The 21,599-nt window shown below is 31.0% G+C and overlaps 2 protein-coding genes across 4 annotated transcripts in view; one reads left to right on the top strand and one right to left on the bottom strand.

Annotated features, from left to right (window-relative positions):
• The window catches only part of LOC111028716 (proteoglycan 4-like), a 35,130-nt gene extending 26,545 nt beyond the window's left edge, over nucleotides 1-8,585 (bottom strand). For 2 of the 3 annotated variants that reach the window (XM_022307449.1, XM_022307451.1), the window contains exon 1: nucleotides 8,265-8,585. The gene's annotated coding sequence lies outside the window, so the exon portion shown is untranslated. Of the gene's footprint in view, nucleotides 1-1,552; nucleotides 1,762-8,264 lie in introns of those variants that run through there. The other variant, XM_022307450.1, reaches the window with a different exon arrangement.
• A 227-nt stretch (nucleotides 8,586-8,812) lies between these two features.
• On the top strand, nucleotides 8,813-10,366 carry LOC111028717 (succinate dehydrogenase assembly factor 3, mitochondrial). The gene is made up of 3 exons (XM_022307452.1): nucleotides 8,813-9,014; nucleotides 9,520-9,708; nucleotides 9,787-10,366. Exons 2-3 carry the CDS (start codon nucleotides 9,532-9,534, stop codon nucleotides 9,976-9,978), a joined length of 369 nt encoding a protein of 122 aa, XP_022163144.1. The 5' UTR covers nucleotides 8,813-9,014; nucleotides 9,520-9,531; the 3' UTR covers nucleotides 9,979-10,366.
• The last annotated feature ends 11,233 nt before the right edge of the window (nucleotides 10,367-21,599 follow it).

Raw genomic sequence — 21,599 nt, 5'->3', positions numbered from 1 at the left:
GAAGTTCATCTTCAAAAAAAGCTGCTACTTTGTTAACCTAGGTTAAGCGATTAGTACAATACGATTTCACCATGTTTTTTTTCAAAATATTTTCAACGTCTATGTCATTTCTGATTAGAAATTGAATTTAAATGATACTCAGTAGGGTCGGAAGTAAAAAAATTAAAGAACTTTGCTTAATCGGAGAAAAAAAATATGGAAAAACAAGAATTTTTTGCAAAACCGATTTTTTTTTTTTACGGAACCAATTTCCTATGGTGTAGAATTGTATATAGTTTCTAATTCAAAAATCAATAACCGTAAATCTCATACACATTTTCATAAAATGTACATAATATACACGTAATTTTCTAAATACGGATTCATTTTCAAAATAATTTTAACTTAGAATTATTTATTCGACATTTTGGATTTTTTCTATAAATATCAATAGAATAGTTTCACTAGGTGAAAAGTTTGATAATTTATAGTACGAGGTTGCTTATAAATTGTGATTTCTGGAATCAATAAAAATGAGCATGAGTCCACAAGCATTTATTTAGGTAGTTATTAAAATATATATATATATATTTATAAAAACAATATTATTTTTTTAAAACATGAATTTCAAATTTTAACGAAATTAAATATTTTAACAAAGATTACCTCATGGTTTTAGTTATTTATTGTAGTTAAAAAATATTCGGGGGGACTTGAAATGTTTTACTATGCGCTATTACATTAGGAACAATGCAGTATTGAAGCGGTTAATGTGACCAAACAACAATCTTATATCGGTATTTACAATAAGAACAGGAGGGAATCTTGGGGGGTCCTAAATGTACTAAACACTACAAAGAGTATTTATTCTTTGCTTCTGAAGTAGAACAATTAAAAAAATAATCTTAAGCCACTAGTCATATCCTATGGACTAAATTAATCAAACATGCAGCTAGGCTCATTATAACATGTACTCATCATAGATTAATTAGGTACCACAATCGATGGTGTACGATTTGTAAATAACACGGTTTATTATCTTTTATTTATAGTTAACAGTGTTAAGTTAACACTGTATAGACACATTAGCTTAAAAATAATAATCAAGGTAGGATTTAAAAATTAATAGTTACTTTTTATGAATCGACAAAAATTGTAGTCATTTTGTGTAAAAAAATACGTTAACTACAATTAATTATAAGTTATAAAACATTTATAGCATTTTTTTTTTCAATTGTAGACTAATTTACAAGCACAGCCAAGTATAGATACATTTTTAAAAAATTTTATTCAAGCCGATCTTTACCTACGACCAACTATGAATAAAATTTACCTTGTATCCACATTATTTTAGGTACCTAAAATCATAACTACTTATTTAACAATGTATTATAATTATTTTTCAACTGTTAGTGAAATTAAATTAGGTATTGCTACATATTATAAATGATTTAGATAAACTAACTAGGTATAGTACAATAAATTATAATGTATTAATAAACCATGATCTAATACATTCACTTTCTACGATGTGGGCGTAAAAATAACTCTTAGATGTAATTCAAATACTCACATAGTCAAGTATAATGTAGTATATTATAAATCCAGTATGAATCTCAATTAATCTACATTAATATAAATATAAGTTAACACTATATGTAAGGGCATACCGTAGACTTTTAGACTTCGACATTTAAGCGCATCGATAAAGAACTAGATCGTAAAATCAATACATGTATTGAAATATTAAAAAAATGAAAATTATTTGAACATGATTTCCCGGGCGTTTAGTCACTGGTCACGGGCTGCTACCATTTTACGTATATAATTTTGTAACAGTAAAAAATAAAGAAAGAATAAAAAATCGGTATCTCTGTATTATAACCCATTGTTATACCCCCACCACGAGCTTATACTGTATTCTGACGAAACAAAGAAATAGTTGGTTATAATCGAAATGGCTCACAAAGTAAAATAAACTCCTGTGTATTATTATCATTATTATGTTATACGAATTCTGACAAAACATCAGGTGCGCATGTCTGTTTTAGTATAAAGTTAACTAGATAAAACCAACTGCAGCAGCACCGACCTACTCGAAGGACTATTAAATCATACAATATTTGTTTTAATATATTATTTATGTACACGAGAATTATAGGTATACACTATTCATGCATATTATATAAATTCACAGAAAACATAAAATACGTAGAATACAAATATTGTAATAAGACGAAATCCAAAAATCACAATGTCGGACTTACTTTTAAACAGTAAAAATAATAACTCGTTTTTCAGAATTGATATCGTTTAAACTCTCGTAGATAACAACAAAATACGGTGATTACGGAGTACATTATCATAATATTATACCGGACAAAATTGTTCTCTTTTTAATACCATTCGGTTAGATAGTAAGTATTAAATGCATCAATACAAACTATAAAGTATATTTCATTAATTGTACATAATATTATAATGTATATAATAATAAAATACAATGATCCTCGAAATCACTTATCATATTCACGCGATGACACCGATGGAGACTGCCGGTCGAGAGGAGGGTCTAGTCGATGTGTGCTGCCGGTACATGCGATTTTGTTAACTGTTTAGTATTAGACCCTTCGGTTAGGAGGTATATACTGCAATTTCGCAGTTTATGGCAACATGGCCAGGCTGATACCCCACTGTAACGCGTTGTCGCACTTGTACTCACTCACACATACTAGTTTACAGTCTGAATCGTGATCGCCATATTGCTCCCCCACAAGACTACTACACATTAGCTCAAACATTCCATACGCACGACGTATACGTCGAATGGGCCGCCTCGCCGCCGCCAAAACTCTATAGCTGAATGCGGGTCTCGTACAAAATTTAATTTTGTCCACCGCCGAGGTATTTTGTTGTGCGGCAATTTACAAGCGAGCACATGTCACATCACGATGATTGTCTATATAGATATTATTAAATAATGTAATAATTATTATCTTGTGTAGTTTGAAGACGGCGTATGTTATAATAATGTTTTAATAACTTACGCACACTATGTAATATACATTTATTTTATCACATCTACGAAACACGTCAGACGATCGATTAAGTCTGTAATGTTTTTAATTGACAGTAATTTCGTCGGAATCACGTCAAATACAAACAGTTGATTTAAATTTGCTTGTAACTCCTTCGCCAACCACTTATCGATAGTAGCAGCAATCAACAATTACAAATTTTTCTCGGCAACAAATTTTTACATAATATATAAGTGATATAACTAATCCTCAATATTATGTTATAATAATTCGATAGCAAAAATAATAAATATAACTAGGGCACTGCCGCGCCGATTCCACCACACGCACGATGACGCGTATGGATTCTGTATAACAATAATACCGACCATTTGATTCGATAACTTATGGCTCCGCACGAAGTTATATGACAACCGGTGAAGCAGTTAACGTAATAATATTATAATCGCAGTTTATGACGTCCGAAAATATTTTAAACGGCGCCATTAGCACAATATATTTACGAAATACCAGACAAAAAAATATGGAATGCATCTGATGTCGCCAGTCGATTCCAAAATAATATGCTTCCGAAAAAAAGGGTGTACACATTCCACTATGCGGTATTACTATATTATATATTATATTTATAGACATTAGATGAGGGGTATGTTTGTTGTGTAGAACGATCCGAAATAACCATTTTATGGTGTGCTATACCATTACACACGACGTCGTAAAATGAGAAAGGGACAAGATCCATCACGCCGGGGGTAGGTTTAAAATTAGATTAATCGTGTGATTTTTCATAAGGCGCATTTAAATTATTTTTAAAAAACTACTACACTAACAAAAAAAAGTTATCTACTTATAAACTCATTTTTTCACTCTTTCGAAGATGAACCGCACAAACCATTCTGTAGGTAATCCATGCACACGGAACAGGTTTGACTGCCCACGCGGGTCGAACGAAAAGAAAGATTTTCTATTGAACCTGGTAGATATTATGACTCATCCGCACCGATTTGGTTTCGGTATAACGAGTAACGAAGCATAGTATTCAAATATCTAAGGTCAAGGAGCAAAATAAACCATATCTCCAATCACACATATGTTTATCAGACGGTACGAAAGAAATTATGGTAAGAATATATTACGTCGTATGCAATACTACACTGGTAAGATAATAAATTACATCTATATGTGTACACTGTACAGGCATCAGACAGTTGTATAGTTACATTAACACTAACACTTACAATAGCAGTCGTTATTATTAATAATCATATCAATCGTCAAATAAATAAAAATTCTATTATCTAACAAAACAATAAATTGAATGAGTAATTAATAGGTTAGTTTAGAAAAATATAGTAAGCGGAGACTTAAACGTTGAGTCGTTGACGCGCGCCGCAATATCACATACAATTTTAATACAGACTTTTGTTTAAAAAATAGAACCCGAAGAACGTTATTTAATTGTGGGTAGTGTTTATGTTTACAATCAATTCAATGATATTACAAATTTAATACTAAAACAATAATCATTTGATATTTAATTCATAGCAAAATAGAATAGAAATAAAAACCGATTTAATAATTTTACACGAGGTCCATTTGATAGGGATCAACAAGCAAAAACATAATAATAAGTATATTTGTATTAAATGCCGTTAAAGGATCCGATAATAAAAACGAAAAACATGACTAATTGGACGAAACACGATCCATAAATTACGGTTTTAGAGGCACAAAACTAAAAAAAAAGTACATAATGGTTATTTAAGGATACAAAAAACTACACACAGTACCTCGAACAGTACATACGAATACGATACAGATCCACACATAAAGTAGGTACAATAATTGCAGAGGGTCGATTAATAATACACTGTAATACACACACGTGTATATTTTACTTTTCGTTTACCCTCATACGAGGATATAAATTCGTTTTTACGGTCTTTTGAACGACAGTACGTGGTCAACCAGAATAGGGTTGCCCCATCCATTACCAGACGCAGGCCACCCCTCCCGCCGACAGTAGGAGTAATATTACAAACGCATTTTATAAATAAAAACATACGTAGACAGACGCACCCCAAAAACTCGTCTGTGCGACAATGGTTGACGGCGACGGTCGCGCGCGCGTTTGCCAGCATTAAACACACAGCTCCCGCACACGGCGAACCCGCGGGGCGGCACACCCCTTCCTGATTACACCCTCCCACGAGGCGCGTTTTTCCATACGAGTAGTATACCATGCACTGTACAGCAATATTATTTTCGTCTCGCCAGCGGGGTTGTTCACACACACAGCTCATATTTTTATTATTATTATCACCATTATTTAGGTCACGTGGTTAATGTCTGAATTTTTTTCCTCTCGGACATAAAATATAATATTCAATCGCGGAACAAAGTAAAAATAATATTTCCACGCCCTTTCACACACTTCTGCGCCCGCACCGGATACCTGAATGCGGTTATCGAGGGAGCGGACACGTACGCATGCATATTCTTTGAAGACGAAACGTTATATCACATTAAGTTAAGTATATTATAGAATAAAATATAATAATATGCCGTGCAGCGGTGGTGGTGGTGGTGTCCGAGTAACAGCAAGCAGCTGCAGATGGTCGGGGGACGGGTATCGACGACGGCGACGACGACGCAGAACCGGTGAACCGTGCGCGCGCGCCTCGTGTTGTCTTCACGGTCTCGGCCGAGTTCGCATCCCGATTATTGTGTTATAGAGTACCATTATAACGGACAGGGGTTCGAAAACGTGTTCATGGACAACTATTATTATACTACACAGCCACGCATGGAGGAGAAGGCAGAGGGGTCGGGTCATGGCGCGGCGGCTGCTGTTATTACTAACTGCTCTCACTGAGAAGATAAAGGAATTATTTATTTGTCCTAGCTAAATCTATGGGCATATCGGTTATCACACATATGAGTGACACACGACGGGGAATACAACTTACTGGGTACACACTATACACTACACACCACACGGACGCCCGCATCCAAAAATATATACCTGCTGCCCACAAGGAAAGGACGACCGGAAAACTACAGATACACAAGGCCGGTCTGTCGTCCCCAAACAGATCATAAAATTATTTTGAGTTGACAATAATAACATTATTAAATATAATATGCTACAACCACCGATATATTATCAAAAAATGATAACGAGGTCATTACGATAAGTCCAAAAAGAATTATTCTACAGGTATGTAGGTATTTAAAATATAAATCTCTATTCCTATGTACGAGGAAAATGGAAATAGTTCGGGAGAACTTTTAAATCTGTTGGTTTTTTTTTATAAAGCACATAATAGTACACACGGTCGTGATTACGCATCGACCAATTATTTGGCAATTAGGATAGGTAACGACGTCACTGTTGTTAGTACACGAGTACATCACTACAGCCGGAATTAGGAAACCAGAATAATATAGTAATAGGTTCGGGAGGAATACCAACGTTGCGTAACACAAAACAATTTGGTTTAGGAATCTATTTACGAAAATATCGATTAGGCCAAGTTAATTTGTACACCAATTCGCTTTGGATCATTAGGTTGACGAAATATTTAATATGTGAACGCGTTCGAAATAGGATACCACGGTCCACGACATGTCTTTCATGCGAAACGTGAAATTACATCTCTTCTAATGAATCTAATCTAGCTTTACTACGCTTAGGGTTTCTAAAAACACAATTGCGAACACGAGAAATATATTCCTATACGGATTTCATTTCGATATAATATTACTTTATTAGTGTGATGTTAAGTATAATACTGTAATGTAAAGAATCTGCTGAGGCATACCGAAAAACTACATCGACATTCTTTTACAACACATTATCTCTCATGCCACAATAATATGTTCCTGTGCAAAATTATTTATATCGACACCTCTGACCTATCGAATATATTGTAATGAGTTTGGTATGTTCATGAATGATAATATGTAATTTGATTAACACGATTTTTTTATACATTGAATATATTAACTTGTTATAGGTACCAATCATACAGAAAAATGCTGACTTGACATTAAAATGATAGTATATAATAAAATCATTTATAGGTTCACAAAATAAGTTACGTTTTACATTTCAACAATCATTTTGGTTATGCGTAAAAAGAGTAAATTCATTTTTCATTTATATAACGGAAGTTCGTGAACAAAATATTAACAAGTCCGGAAATCGCCTAAGGTCACTGAACAGTACCTACAGACACAAAAAAATTAACTAGGTAGCTACCTAATATTTAATGTTACTTCAAAAAGAACAAATAACGTATGTACCTATCTGATTTAAGAATTTTGGAACAATTTCATAGTTTTAAAGAATTACTGATGAGTATCAGACCCCATTGAATAATATAATAAAATAAGAAAAGTAATACGTATTTATCTTTGTCTATATGCGGACTATTCATTACCTTATAGTGTAGAAATAGTTAAAAATTGTACTTTACAAGAGCAACACACAACATAATACATGTTATTATATTTAAAAGTAGTTTTCTTTTGTTTTACACAAACACGCGTATTTCTTATAACTATAGCGCAAAGCAATTCGTTTCAACGTTAGGTACACTTGGAGTACAATAATAATAGAATAATTATAAAGCGTACACAAAAGTTAGTATTTAACAAACAATAATGCATAATACATTAATATATTAAATTCCTACTCCGCCCCGCAGACAATAAAAATACGTTTTTCAAATTGAAGTCTTTATTCTTAGAGAATCCTATGGACGGTTGGTCAAGTACTTTTTCCGAATCAACCACTCTGACAAAAACAACGCCCAACATGAAAGGGGTTAAGTTCGAAAGTTCGAAAATAAAAAAAAAAGTACTAAAATCAAAATAAGGGCGTGGAAATTTATTGTAAACGACGACGACGGCGGCGGCGGCGGCGGCGGCGGCGAAAAGGAAATAGGTACTACGCAGACCGAGGGGACCCGTGTGCCGCCGAGACTTGAACGGTGGGCTAAGCCGGTGAGTGGGCATGTGTGAACGAAATAACTGGTAAGGTTTATGCCCGTTTTGTTTCTGGTATCAGTTGTCCCGGGGAAAGGGCAGGTGCGAAAGAGCCCGCCGACAATGGCTACCATGGGGGCAAGGTAGAGTAAAATAAAAGCCACACGGGGACAGTGGTCGTAACTACGGCATAGCAATGCAATGTGTAGCGAATAAAAAAAATGTAATAGTAATATTATAATAAAAAACACTCACTTGACAGTAGGAGACGGTGGCGGTGAAGTCGTCTGAAGACTTGAATACCGCGAAAATCACTACCCAAAAACACTGGAACGTATATAATGGTCAACCGAACAATGTTCGATATTTTATTCCGGCGGTAAAAAAATATATTTTTTCAATGAATAAAAGTGTGTACGTAAATATAAATGCGTAATATTTTGTATACAATATAAATATATAGATATTATATTGTGAAGAAATGGACAAAATTAAATAAATCACGAAAATATAGATTCTCGGCGATTCACAGTCAGTGTGCGTGAAGCATCGAAAACAACGACGATCTGCCGGAGCGGCTTGGAATCGGTTTTGCCGTTTGTCGTTCAGCCGTAGCCGCGCGGCCGGCCAGCCAATCACAGTGGTCTATTACCCACGCCGCCAACAATGCCGCCAACTTAGGGTGTGGTCGACGCACAATTGCCCATAATATAAAATGTCTCTGGCACAGACCCACACTGGTTCACGACGCGGAGTATGCAGCGGTTTTCATCAGTTATCACTTATCACTGATTGCTGTTTCGACGATTATCAATAACATTCAAGATTTTATATCACACAGAAAGACCTAAAGGCTGAAAAGTGAAAATATGTAGGTTGTAAATCCAATTTTCGACTTATCCGCAAGGTTATAAATTAAGCCTTAAAGCGCTAGCCTCTGAGTAAGGAATAAACTCTTAAGAAAATAGAGAACTGATAATATTACAACATCTTCAGAGTATACATGTAAGTATTAAAAATGTAACAAATCACAATTGTATTTATCTGACTGTGCGTTTGTTCTGTCCGTCCATATTTACTGTCGATTTTCAACTGTCAGGTTTTCCTCTTCCTTTATCTTTATTATAATTACAAATTCTAAATTCAAATAGGTTCTGTCTGAATTGTCTACATTTTAATTTGATGTTGAAATTAGATGAATATTATATTTATTTTACATCAAAATTGTTTATTATTGTATTTTAATGCCAAATATTTTAAAAAACCTTATAGGTTAGGTAATTATTTAACATATACATTTATTATACACAAAATAAATGTAATTACTTTTTGTGGGAGTATAAATATGTTAATTTAAAAAGCAACCCGTCCAAAATTAACTTATGTCCATGAACACAAATTAACAATTAATATGATAATATTATAATAATATGTAGGTTCCCAAGTTAGATTTGTATTTACGATTGTTCAATTAATTATATGCATTTTTAATACACATTTGTTTTTTTAGACATGCTATGTGATGTCCGGTCTAAATCATGTACAAAGAGTTCGTTTATTGTATAAAACTATTTTAAGGCTGCACAGAGGCCTACCAAATGAATTACAAGAACTTGGTCAAGCATATGTACGTGATGAATTTCGTCGACATAAAAACTGTAATCCTAAAGAAGCTCAAACATTCATGCTGGAATGGAGTGTATGTATAAATATATTAATTATCTAAATTGAGTTTTTAATGATATTAAAATAATTGATTTAATTATTTTCCACTTAGAAATACACATTGACACTATCAGAGCAGTTGTTAAAGAACTCAAAATCAAATATTGGTTTTGGAAAAAATATTGATAAACATGATGGTGCATTAGACTCTTTCACAGATGATCAAATTATACAACTTTATAATTTATTCAAGGAAACTACTGGAATCCAAGACAAAACCATTGAATCTGAGCTTTCAAAATAATTCAATTAAACTATGTTTATAGTACCTACTTAATACATATAGATATTTATTTATGTTACAAATTTGTAACTTTGGTAGTTGCTTTAAAATATAATATTATTGTTACTGCATGTAATTTTTTAATTTGTTGAATTCTCAAATTATATACATCATACTTAACATACACATATTTTGTAAATTAATTTTATTTACCTCAATAAAAAATTATGAATATTTATATATGCATAACATTATAATGCAAATGGTTCTCTCTTAGTCAAATATAGTATTATATTTTTATCATCAAAAAGTAGCGTTTGCTATTATCATTGATGATCAAATTAACAAGAAATCATTTTAATTGTTTTCCATTTGTTAAATTACTTAAATAAAACTTTTGTGCAATTAAGATCTTTTTTTATTACACTCTCACACTTATTGTAAAGATAAAATATATTATCTAGAAAAATTAATGATCTTTTCAAAATGTTATTTTTTATAGTCAATCATAATGTCTTACAAATTATTTATTTATATAATATGTTAATGAACATTGATTGCATTTACTAGTATAATATTCAATTAATTAAATTGAAATTATTACACTTTATAGACTTATCTTCTAGGCAGTATTCAATGTAATTGGATGATGACAGTCTAGTTGTTGTTTAACTATTTAAAATGTATTTTAAGACCAATTTATGATTTATAGTGCAATATGTTCTAATAAAAATGAAAGGCTTTGGATACTCATATCAATAAATACAGACATTACAGTCATATATGTTTTTATAAATTCATGTTGTATTACATCTATAGTATGGAACTAACCAAATAATTATTAATATTGTATAATTGTTGAAAACTGGTTTCAAATGTATAAAATTGTTAGTTAAGTATTAAATTAACTCATGAGATTATGACAATAATTAATACCATTGATATTAAACATACAGAAATTACATTCCTATCTTGATTAAACATATGAATGCTTTTTGGCCAATAAGTAATAATGAAACAAAGGTTCTTATTTGTACAGGTACTTCTGGACAATACAGAAACTAATATTTGAACGAGAATGAAAATATATGCCGGATGGTGATGTTGCGGTGGTATCAGCTTTGTCTGCTAACAGAATTTATACAATACCTCATCCATAAGCTTAAAATTACTGATAATTTCTAACTGGAATGTATTATGGACACATAGGTAATTCTATTTTGAAACACAAATGGAAAATTGTAAACTTAGTACGGTAATGTTGAGTAACAAAAATATCAATATTATAAACTAAGCATTAATTTTGTACTCAATATACCTACATTTGATGTGTGACATGTGTGTTAGGTCCCTATTATGTACTGACTTTCTTTTAACTGTTACTGTTTTTATTTTTTAAATAATATCTACCAAATATGTTAAAAATGCCTTTAGTTTTTTTTTAAATACTTCAAGTATATATTTACATGGTTTTAATTTAGGTTCATAATAAGTGTTTAACAAACTACTGATATGTGACAATCAAATTATTATTATAAATATATAAATACCTATTACCCAACCTTTCTAATTTATTTGTGTTTGTATTTTACAATTTAAGTAAATCAAACTTAAATTTCAATAACAAAATATAACAATACATAACAATATTTTAATGATAATTTTTGATAAAAAAAAGTTTTAAAATGCATATCTATAATAACAGTAAATAGCTGAAAATAAAAATTTTTAATTTTCAAATGGATTTTGTTTTTAAGTGTTAAGATCTTATAGTTTAGATTTAAGAGTTTTTAAACATAAATGTCCACATTTTATTTATTTCCTCAATACCTATTAATCCTAATTTTAGTAGGATTATTAGAGTATTGAGTATTTTGAATAGGTACCTACATTTATTATGCCATTATATTATAAAATAGGCATGTATATTATTTTGTGTTAAGTTTTAGTACTAAGGCTTGAAAATGTATTATTAAATTCCTCGTATTATTTCACTAGATTAAAAAAAAGTTGGTAACACTCTACTGTACATTACATGTCCAGAGAAGTCACTGGGGTAGATGTGTTAAATTTGAATTCAAGGCACGATTAGAGATTAGTACCTACTTCAGACTTCAGTAGCTAGAAATTAAATACATTTTTGCCAAAGAATTGCATTTGAAAATTTCACTGTGTATGTACAATTTAATAACAAATATTAAAGGTTTCAAATACTCAGGAATAATCTTTTAAAATTTCAATTTGAAACAAATTAAATTATTATTCTTTATTTAAATATCTAATTTCCTCCAAATTTGAACTTGAAATGTCTATAACAAAATCTGCGTCTGTAATTTTTTAGATTGTTTGGTTACATTATGAACTGCTTAATTTAAACCTTGTTTTAAATGTTCAAACCTTAGTTATACAATTTAACAACAAAATAATTTTCTAATTTTCTTCAAAATTCTTACTTTAAACACTCATAAAAAATGATTGTAGATTTACACTCAACTTTTTTTTTAATCTCTACTTATAATAACTTATGAGGGACGTTGTACTAAATTTTTAAAAAAACTTATAAAAACCAACAATTTCTTATCCCTGTAGCTCAAAATGAATCAAAATATTATTTAGAGTTACACCAAAAACCAATTTTAGGTAAAAATTCTTGGTTTTCGTTAGGTAATTGTTTTTGTCTGTTTTTCTCGGTGCTTTTTAAACTACTGAGAATTTAAAATATTGAACTCCCAAATGTGAAATGAGCCTACTAAATTTACTTTTAAACCATAAAAGAGTTTTAAGAAGAAAGTCAAACTATTATTTCCTTCGAATTCTTATCGTGTACACAGACATAAAAAAATATACGTCATTGTAAAATGAATAGTTACATTCATCCATCCGCTCAGAATCAAAATTTTAAACATATAAAACACTTAAGTTGAATAATTGTACAATGACGGACTTCAAATGAAAAAGAGTTCAAATTTTGACGACGTTGGAATATATTGGATATTCGAACTCAAGCATACAAGATACAACGATTTACTTTTGCAAAATTATTATTATTTGTTATTATAAAAAAATTACAACTGTAATAAGGCCTTACATATTTTGCCAATACCTACGTATAACAATATTAATATATTCTGTACCTTCATAATACATTTTTTTTAAATAGTTAGACTAATGTTTCTAAGCTAGGTATAGTATACCTGGTATACAATAGTATAGGTACCATAAACCAATTCATACCGTTTTACGATATGTGGTAAATATTGAATTAAAGTTAATAACAATGCGTATTACTACTAGTATCGGTGTAGCAATTTACTGCTTATTCCAAGCTCTTTTTCCTCATAAATGGGTAACTATAAAATATACTAATATCATAATATTATAGCCTATAATATTCAGTATTTCTTAATAATATGAATTATATTATCTTTAGCAATACATTATACAATTAAAATAGTTATGAACTTAAGAAAGTGATAACAGCATATTGTAAATATTATTATATTAACTAGAAATTAGAAATTATCAAATAGTAGGTCAGTCGTAAATCACTAATCAGAATAAAAATAGTATTTCACCTTGATGGTTTTTTTTTCAAAACCTGTTTTCTCGGGCAGAATACCTGTATGGTGAAAATAGATTCTCCTATTGTACCATCATTGGATTATTTATAATAAACCAGTTATTTATACGCATTTGCTAAAAATGTTGTTTTATCTGATTAAAACCGTTCAGATCTAACTTTTTTTATAAACAATTTATTTTATAAAGAATTTGCGAGCAAAACTGGAGTTTTGACATATTTTGTTGCCAACAAGTCTTTAAACTTACTCAATGCAAAGAATATGTTTACTATTAAAATTATTATTATTTAATTATTTTTTTTTTTTTTTTTTTTTGAACTTAAGCTTCGGCAACTGAGGCCATTAGCTGTAGTAGGATTTGTATTGTAGTTTGTATTGTATATTTTTTGGAACGGTAGGGGGGAACACGTGTGTGTTTGTTTTGGCAGAATTTCGAATGGGGCACCCGTAGGTTTCTGCCATGCCCCGGGGGTGGGGGATGGCAGCACTTGTTCTCCGGTCACCGCGACTTGTCCGGAGAAAAATGCCGCCCGGTAGCCGAGGATCGAACCGCGACCGGCTGCGTCGCAGCGGACGCGTCAGACCACTCGGTCACCTCATCCCCCACATTATTTAATTATTATTACTATTTTTTTTTTAAAAGTCCCAAATTAAAAAAACCCAATTCAAAGTAAAAAAAACGTTCCACATGACAATTAAAGACCCATGTCTGTATTGTTGTGATATTTCGAATAATATTATATATTTCTTTATTGTTCAAGAACTACAATATAGTTTTGCCTATTTTGTCCATTTTAAACTGTAGTTGCATTTTGTTACATATTTCTGTGATGCTACACAACCACTCTTTAGGGGGTTTTATATAGGCAATTAAAAAAAAGTATACAAATTAAAATGTAATATCTTAGATAATAGATATCTAAATATTGTTTCAAGCTAATTTCAAAGTAAATGACATATTGTACAACCATGGTTGTTTGTTGTGTAATTAAGAAATAATATAGGAAATGGTTCTATGTGAAAAAAACTACAGTCTTGTAAGATATAATAATGAAGGTAACATTGGTACCTATACCAAAATAATGGAAACCACATTTTTGTACCACATTGAAGACAATATTTGTTGTGTTTTATTTTTCTAATTTAAAATTATTATGTTCGTTTTTGTTGTTTCAAACTTAAATAACTATTTGTATATTAAAAACATTATTTAAAAAAAAACTATATAATACAGACAATTGTCTCTGCTTTATCGTGTTTAAGTTCGACTTTTAAACTATGACTTTAGTATGGGTGGTTCTTTATCTAAATTATCAAGCAAAATAGCATTTACAAATAATTTATGGGTGTAATATGGCACTGCGACGTCCTCTTAACAATGAGAGTTTCGATGGTAATTTATTGCAGTTAAAAATGTTGATAGAGTGAATAATGCAGTTAGGTGTGATATAAAAACCACTTAAATAGTTGTATCTATAAAAAAAAATGTAGGTTATTAAAATTAAATTTTTAAGTTAAATTACTATAACTACTACAGTTATAAGTTATAAAATTACAGGTATTTTATTTTATAATATTGAGACCTGCGACATTAATTCTGTACATTGATTAAGTACCTGTGTTATAACTATTTATCCTAACCACTGCAACCACATGACTAAGTATAGTTGTATAGACTTAAAGGCTTCAATACGTTTAAAGAATTTATGTTGAATATTGATTCGGTGTTTAATGGAGGAACAATTTATTGTATAATAATATAGTGTAATAAAATTCTGAGGAAATATTTAGTAGGTATTTATCATACTTATGAGCGATGATGACTCACTCAATATAAATTTCATATTCGAATATTATAATTATTAGATGCTAGAGGTAATAGTTATTGACTACTTGTCTATCATAACCTAATCAATATAATGTATTTACTAAAATTTAATTTCTTTAGGTTTAGATATAATAGGTAATATGGTTGCCTGTACAGGTTATTCAATATTATATATTATTAAACTAGACCAAGGTGATAATGATTGATGATTCCAAGTTTCACAGCAAGTTTGATATTTTAGTGCTCTGATTTTTCTTTAATGTTAGTACGATGAAGCATAGATATAAAATCTAAACTCTTGTTTAGGATTCTAGAACTATTCATTAAAGCTGGTAGGTAGGTACTGACATTGATTTTATCTATGATAATATTGTTTTTTGGTCAATGTAAGACCTAATGTTAGCTATCTGTTATACCACAATAATTATAAGCGCATTTATATTATATTATAGCCATATAATATAGGTATATTATAATTCAGTTTTTAAGTGAGGTATATGCGTGCATAATAAATGTAAATTAAAAATGCTCATAATTCAACTAAAAACTAAATCATTGTAAAAAAACTTCCAACAAAATACAGATAAATTTCTTACCATCAAGTTTCATAATAGGTCGATTCACTCTAATTTTTAAGCTTATGGCATAAAACGTGAACTGCTGAGCGTAAATTTGCCATTTGGTATGTTAAGCATTTGTAAGACGGATGAGACAACACATGCGGGTGTGGCGACCTCTTAATGATTATAAATTACAATACAGTCTTATTAAACACACAAAACGAAAAAAAAACTTCATAATAAGCTAAAGTTATAATTACCGAACACCTTGAAACATACTAACGTATTAGATATTTATACTGTATTTTGATGTTAAGATTATACCTAATAAAAACCTGATAAAGTTTCACATTGTAGATTGTATATCTACAACGTAATATAGTTTGAAGCGAACGCGCCGCCATCATTATACTGCACGAACGAGGGCGGATATGAACGAGCTCGTGGCAATTTGTCTCCCTTGATCACTAAAAAAAGTTATTTATACTAACATTTACTAAAGCCCGAGTCACATATATTAAGTCTATAGAAATGTTTTATTATGAATCATGTGAACAATTAATAACTCAATCAAATTGTGGTTAAACGGAAGAATAGAGTACAGTAATAAGCGTCGAAGAGCTAAACACAATAGCCATGCGGCATGCATACTCTATGGGCAGAGACATAGATATAGGTATCCAGGATTTAGGACATTTTTATTTTGCAACCTTCATGCAACCACCACATGTTGATGCAATATCATTTTCAAAACATATAAATTAATTTTAAGCTTTTTTTACCGAGAAACTATTAGCACTATGGTTCGACGGTATTGACTTATAAGTAGGGCTTGGATTTAAATTCAAGTTATTTAAATTTGAATACTGATAAATTGATAAACTAAAATTATGAACATTGTAACAACATTTATCGTATAATTGTGAATAATGATAAAAATAATTTAAATTATCATTACTTCACCCTATTATTAGACCCTTGGCCTATGTACAACACACACTGTGGCGGCTCGGTTAGATTGATTGAAATGTGCAATCGGCCAAAATGTACTGCTAACAAGTTAGTGTCTGACTTGTTTTAATTTTAATCCAAAGCAAATCTGACGAAAAATCTGCCGGGAGAAATCTGTCAATTTTTTTATGGGAATACGCGCACTGTAAAGAAGTTTCACTTCAATATATTCATTGGTGTTTGATTCTTTGATTCCTCAACACCAGCCTCTCCCCCTATACACAGAACATTTTTAATTTGTTCATATTGTTCCTGGTGATAATTCTTTGACCGTTTGACTTTGACTAAATTTTCATTTTGTACACTAGGTCATAAATGTAAGAGGTAAACATATTCTGTGTTTTCAGTTATACCATAATATTCGTTTACGGAACTTCAAAACATTGACTATTGCATATTTTCATAAAATATACTTAGTTGTATACTAATATTACACACTGGCAGATTAGTCTTTACTCAGAATCATATTTTTATGGATGCAATCATTGAAATCATTTATCAATGATTTAAAATTTAACACAGGCACATTACAGTGACTCACTCAATAACTAGATATACATTTAAGACCTACTGCACATCAGAGCAGTTAATTACTTAGTAACTTCTACGTTAGTTTTTTCCTTATAAATATCCATAAAACGTTGTCTATGTCAAAAAGCCTTGAAAATGTAATATAAGGTTCCTAATGTAAGTTGTTCTTATTCTTATACGGTCATACAGACATTTAGAAAATCTGAAATAGGTAAATACGTATAATTGTGAGTTATTATAATTGAGTTTTAACTTTTTCCTAATTTATTTTAAGATTAAATATCGATAATAATGTAATTTTGTATGTTATCAAATATTTAAAAAACGATTTAAAATATTTTCGTATTTCCTGCGTTATTTCATGGCCCTTACTTTCAGAATAAAATAATCAGTATGGAATATTATATAGAACGACTCACTCCTAGCATGCTCGCCCCTCATTTTTCCTCTAATAATGAATTTATTCAAATTTTGATTTGGAATTATTAAATTTACTTGAGGTCCATATTTTAAGCATTTGAATTTCTTATAAAATTTAATGAGTCTTCGTTGGAGATGTATTCTTCTTTTTTTAATTTTAGAAAATACATTTTTCATAGATGATTATTTTAAAAATGTTGATTTATCTAAATCGATAACGTAAAATAAGACAACAGTGGTTTACGTTTAACCTGAATTACTAAGTAGTTATAGCCTATAGTGTATTTATGTATACAAGTTTAGTTTTATCGAGCGACTACCAAGTTTAATGTCAGCTTTTACCTACCTAGTTATTAGTTGTTAAAAGCTAAATTAATTCTAACAATAATAATATGAAATGTGAATGTAATATTTAATATTTGAAGGGAATACATTGCACTTTACACTGCATAATGTATCTTTTGTTCGGACTTTTCTTTTATTTGTTAAATATATTTCGTTGTTTACTGCTTTATCTATGTGAATATATTAATGATCAAACTATAGCAATCAATGAGTAATGACTAAGTACCTATATGGCTATTAATACTAAAAAAGATCCAACTGTTTCGGATCGAGGGATAAGTAAAATAGTATTAATAAGCTATGTATTTATAAACATATAATTTAGGTATACTTATTTTGGTTAAGTGAATTAGAGTAAAACTCAAACATTATTGTGCAGTACCACATTAGAAAGGAAATTCAACACGATATTATATTTGTGATTTATAACTTTTCTAGTTATATCAGTGTATACGTATGTAGGTACTTACTAGTTACCGATAATTAGGAATTATTTTATCAATATTAAGAGAGGGACATTACTTAAAAAGTACTAAAATGGGAGAATATGTAAAATATATTTTATAATTTAGACCTGTGAACATACAGACAAAATTGAAACTAGGCATTCTGAAAAAAAATTATATATATATAGTATAGGTATTTATGACACGCTATACAACTGTTTCATAAAAAATTAAAACCAGCCAATTTGACTAGACCAACCGAAAATATCGTCTTTGTCTTTGTCTGTTATATAATATACCTATATGACTATATCTATAATATTTATGTATTATTAATATTATAATTATTATCATCATCATAACCGTAATAATTATCTTGGGATATTGCTGTGCTCAAATATTAATTAGGTACGGATTTAAATCGTTAATATACGATAATATCTAGGTTAATTAAATCGAACCTCGTTGTACGCAAGGTACGAAGTACGGGTATAATAACATAATATTAGTGAACATCAATATTCACACATCATATTAGTGTAGTATAGAGGCACACGGACACGAGCATGTGTTTTCATTGCTAATTATTGTACTTTGTGCGTTGCCTACAAGGCTACACCATAGGCAAAGGCGTAACTAGACCTTATGGTTAGGGGGGGGGGCTTCAGCCCTAGCATATTTATAACTAGTAAGAAAGCGAGGGCTCTCTATTGCCTCCATAAATTCTTTTGATGACTGTAAAATGATAATAAAATGAATTGTCAAACAATTGATGATCCAACCAAAATTTCTGATTTTCATTCGGTTTCATTTATTTTATATTGCCTGAAAACATAAGAAAACAAAATTCGACTCATTTATTATTATAATAATATACTGAGTTGACTAGAATACGAACTATCAGACACAACGGTTGTACTTAGGAAATTCAAAGGACGATGATAAATTATGAAATGATAAAATAACATATAATCCGATTCTGTTTTTAGCAAAAGACCCCTAAATATAAGGGGCTGACTAGCTCAACGATTGTCGTCCGGTCATCGTTACTCGTAAGTCGTTATTACCGTTTATACATTAATGTTACTAAAATAAAATCGTGAGTCTATTCTTCTGGGTGAAAACTATTTTTGTGTTTACTTTATAAATAACTACACAGACTCATCATAAACAAATGATATTGTATGGTTTAAATAAAAAAATAAAATTATATTTTAAATTAAAATTTAATTATGTAGTTACCGTTGGTGGGAGTATAGGAATTATGAAAGGGGAGGCATAGCCCCCCAAGACCCCTTGTTATGCCTATGAATGGGGGGGGGACAGCTTGTAGAGGCTTAGCCCCTTCAAAAATTTGTATTTTAATTTAAGTATTAAATCCTTCATTAATTCATATAATCTGCATACTGGATAATTGAAAACATTTAAATTTATTTAGACTATAGTCGATAGCAGTGTTTTGTTTTATAAATTTATAATTTGGAATCGATGGTTACAATTATCATCATTTATTATTTATAATATATAAATAAGCAATACGTGTTGTAATTTATTTTAATAAAAAATATTTTTCATTTTAGTAATAGGTAGATGTATTATAATGTCTACCTATATTAAAAGTAGGAAAGTAGGTGAGAAAAAAATGATTAATATATTACGTAAAGTAGGTAATATATATTAAAGGTATTTGAATAAGGGCAGCAGAGTTCCCCAAGAGTCTGTTCCATTTGAAATATTTTAAGCCTTTCCAAGTCTAAAACTTAATTTGCGCCTATGACCAGATGCATGTATAGTGTATAGGCTATAACAACTTAGTACCTACTACCTACTATCGAGTAGTGAGTACGTGTACTCTGTTGTCTGTGTTACATTATATAGATATTTTTGACTTTAGTGCGAACGAGCGGATGACCATCAATTTAATATAAACAGCGTGTAGTATATTAGTCATTAGTGTAGTATCTACCTGTTTATAACTGAAGAGAAAACCAAGAAGAAAGTCACCTTCGGAAAACTTGGTAATTTTGTTTTACAATACCTGCAGGGTTCTTTACCTCATTTTTAAGTATGCACCTGCAAATTACATGCTAAGTTATAATTTGAATTGGAGGTTTAAACTGCATAAATACATGTAAATACATGCTTGTGCGACCGATTCGCCGCGACCGTTTCGCCGCGACCGTTTCGCCGCAGACCGTTTCGCCGCAGACCGTTTCGCCGGCGCACCGTTTCGCCGCGGGACTTTTTCGCCGCCGGACATTTCGCCGCGGACTGTTTCGCCGCAACCGATTCGCCGCTGGACTTTTCGCCGTTAAATATACTACCACAACTCGTACCAGAATATAATAGAGATCCAGCAGCGACACCACCAATACGAAATAATTTACAGTGATGCCTCGATAGCGGCACTCGTCGCTACGCTCCTCGGCGCCGTCGCTCCGCTCCGCAAATCGAAAATGTGTTGCTGAGCAAGTCGAGTGATATTTTCGGTGACTTGCTCAGCAACACCACCTAAAGTTGGTCACAGTGTAACGGCTGTTATACCATAGTATAACCACTCTTATCATTCAAAAGCTTATCACTACCGAAAATGTGGCGGCCAAACGTCCGGCGGCGAAATGTCCAGGTCCGGGCCAGGGAGGTTAACCCTTCGCGGCGAAACGGTCTGCGGCGAAATGGTACAGCGGCGAAACGGTCTGCGGCGAAATGGTCTGCGGCGAAACGGTCGCGGCGAATCGGTCGCGGCGAAATGTCCGGGTTCGAAGAAAACTATGATATACTTGGTTTTAAAAATTTTAATATGATAACAACAATTTAAAAACAATTTGTTCAAGAAAATTAAGATTTAATTTGTTTGACGTTTAGGTACGTTTATCAAATTAGTATACCTATGTCCTATGTAAACTTAGAAATAATTTAC

Source organism: Myzus persicae, unplaced genomic scaffold, assembly GCF_001856785.1.
Source record: "Myzus persicae strain clone G006 unplaced genomic scaffold, MPER_G0061.0, whole genome shotgun sequence".
NCBI classification, from domain to species: Eukaryota; Metazoa; Arthropoda; class Insecta; order Hemiptera; family Aphididae; genus Myzus; species Myzus persicae.
This window is presented reverse-complemented; position numbering and strand designations above follow the sequence as displayed.

What these genes read in the sequence shown, in the direction of transcription:
- LOC111028717 (XM_022307452.1), top strand. Translation starts at nt 9,532, where the DNA reads ATGTCCGGTCTAAATCATGTACAAAGAGTTCGTTTATTGTATAAAACT. An exon ending in CATTCATGCTGGAATGGAGT is followed by an intron (nt 9,709 to 9,786) that starts GTATGTATAAAT and finishes TTTTCCACTTAG; the next exon opens with AAATACACATTGACACTATC.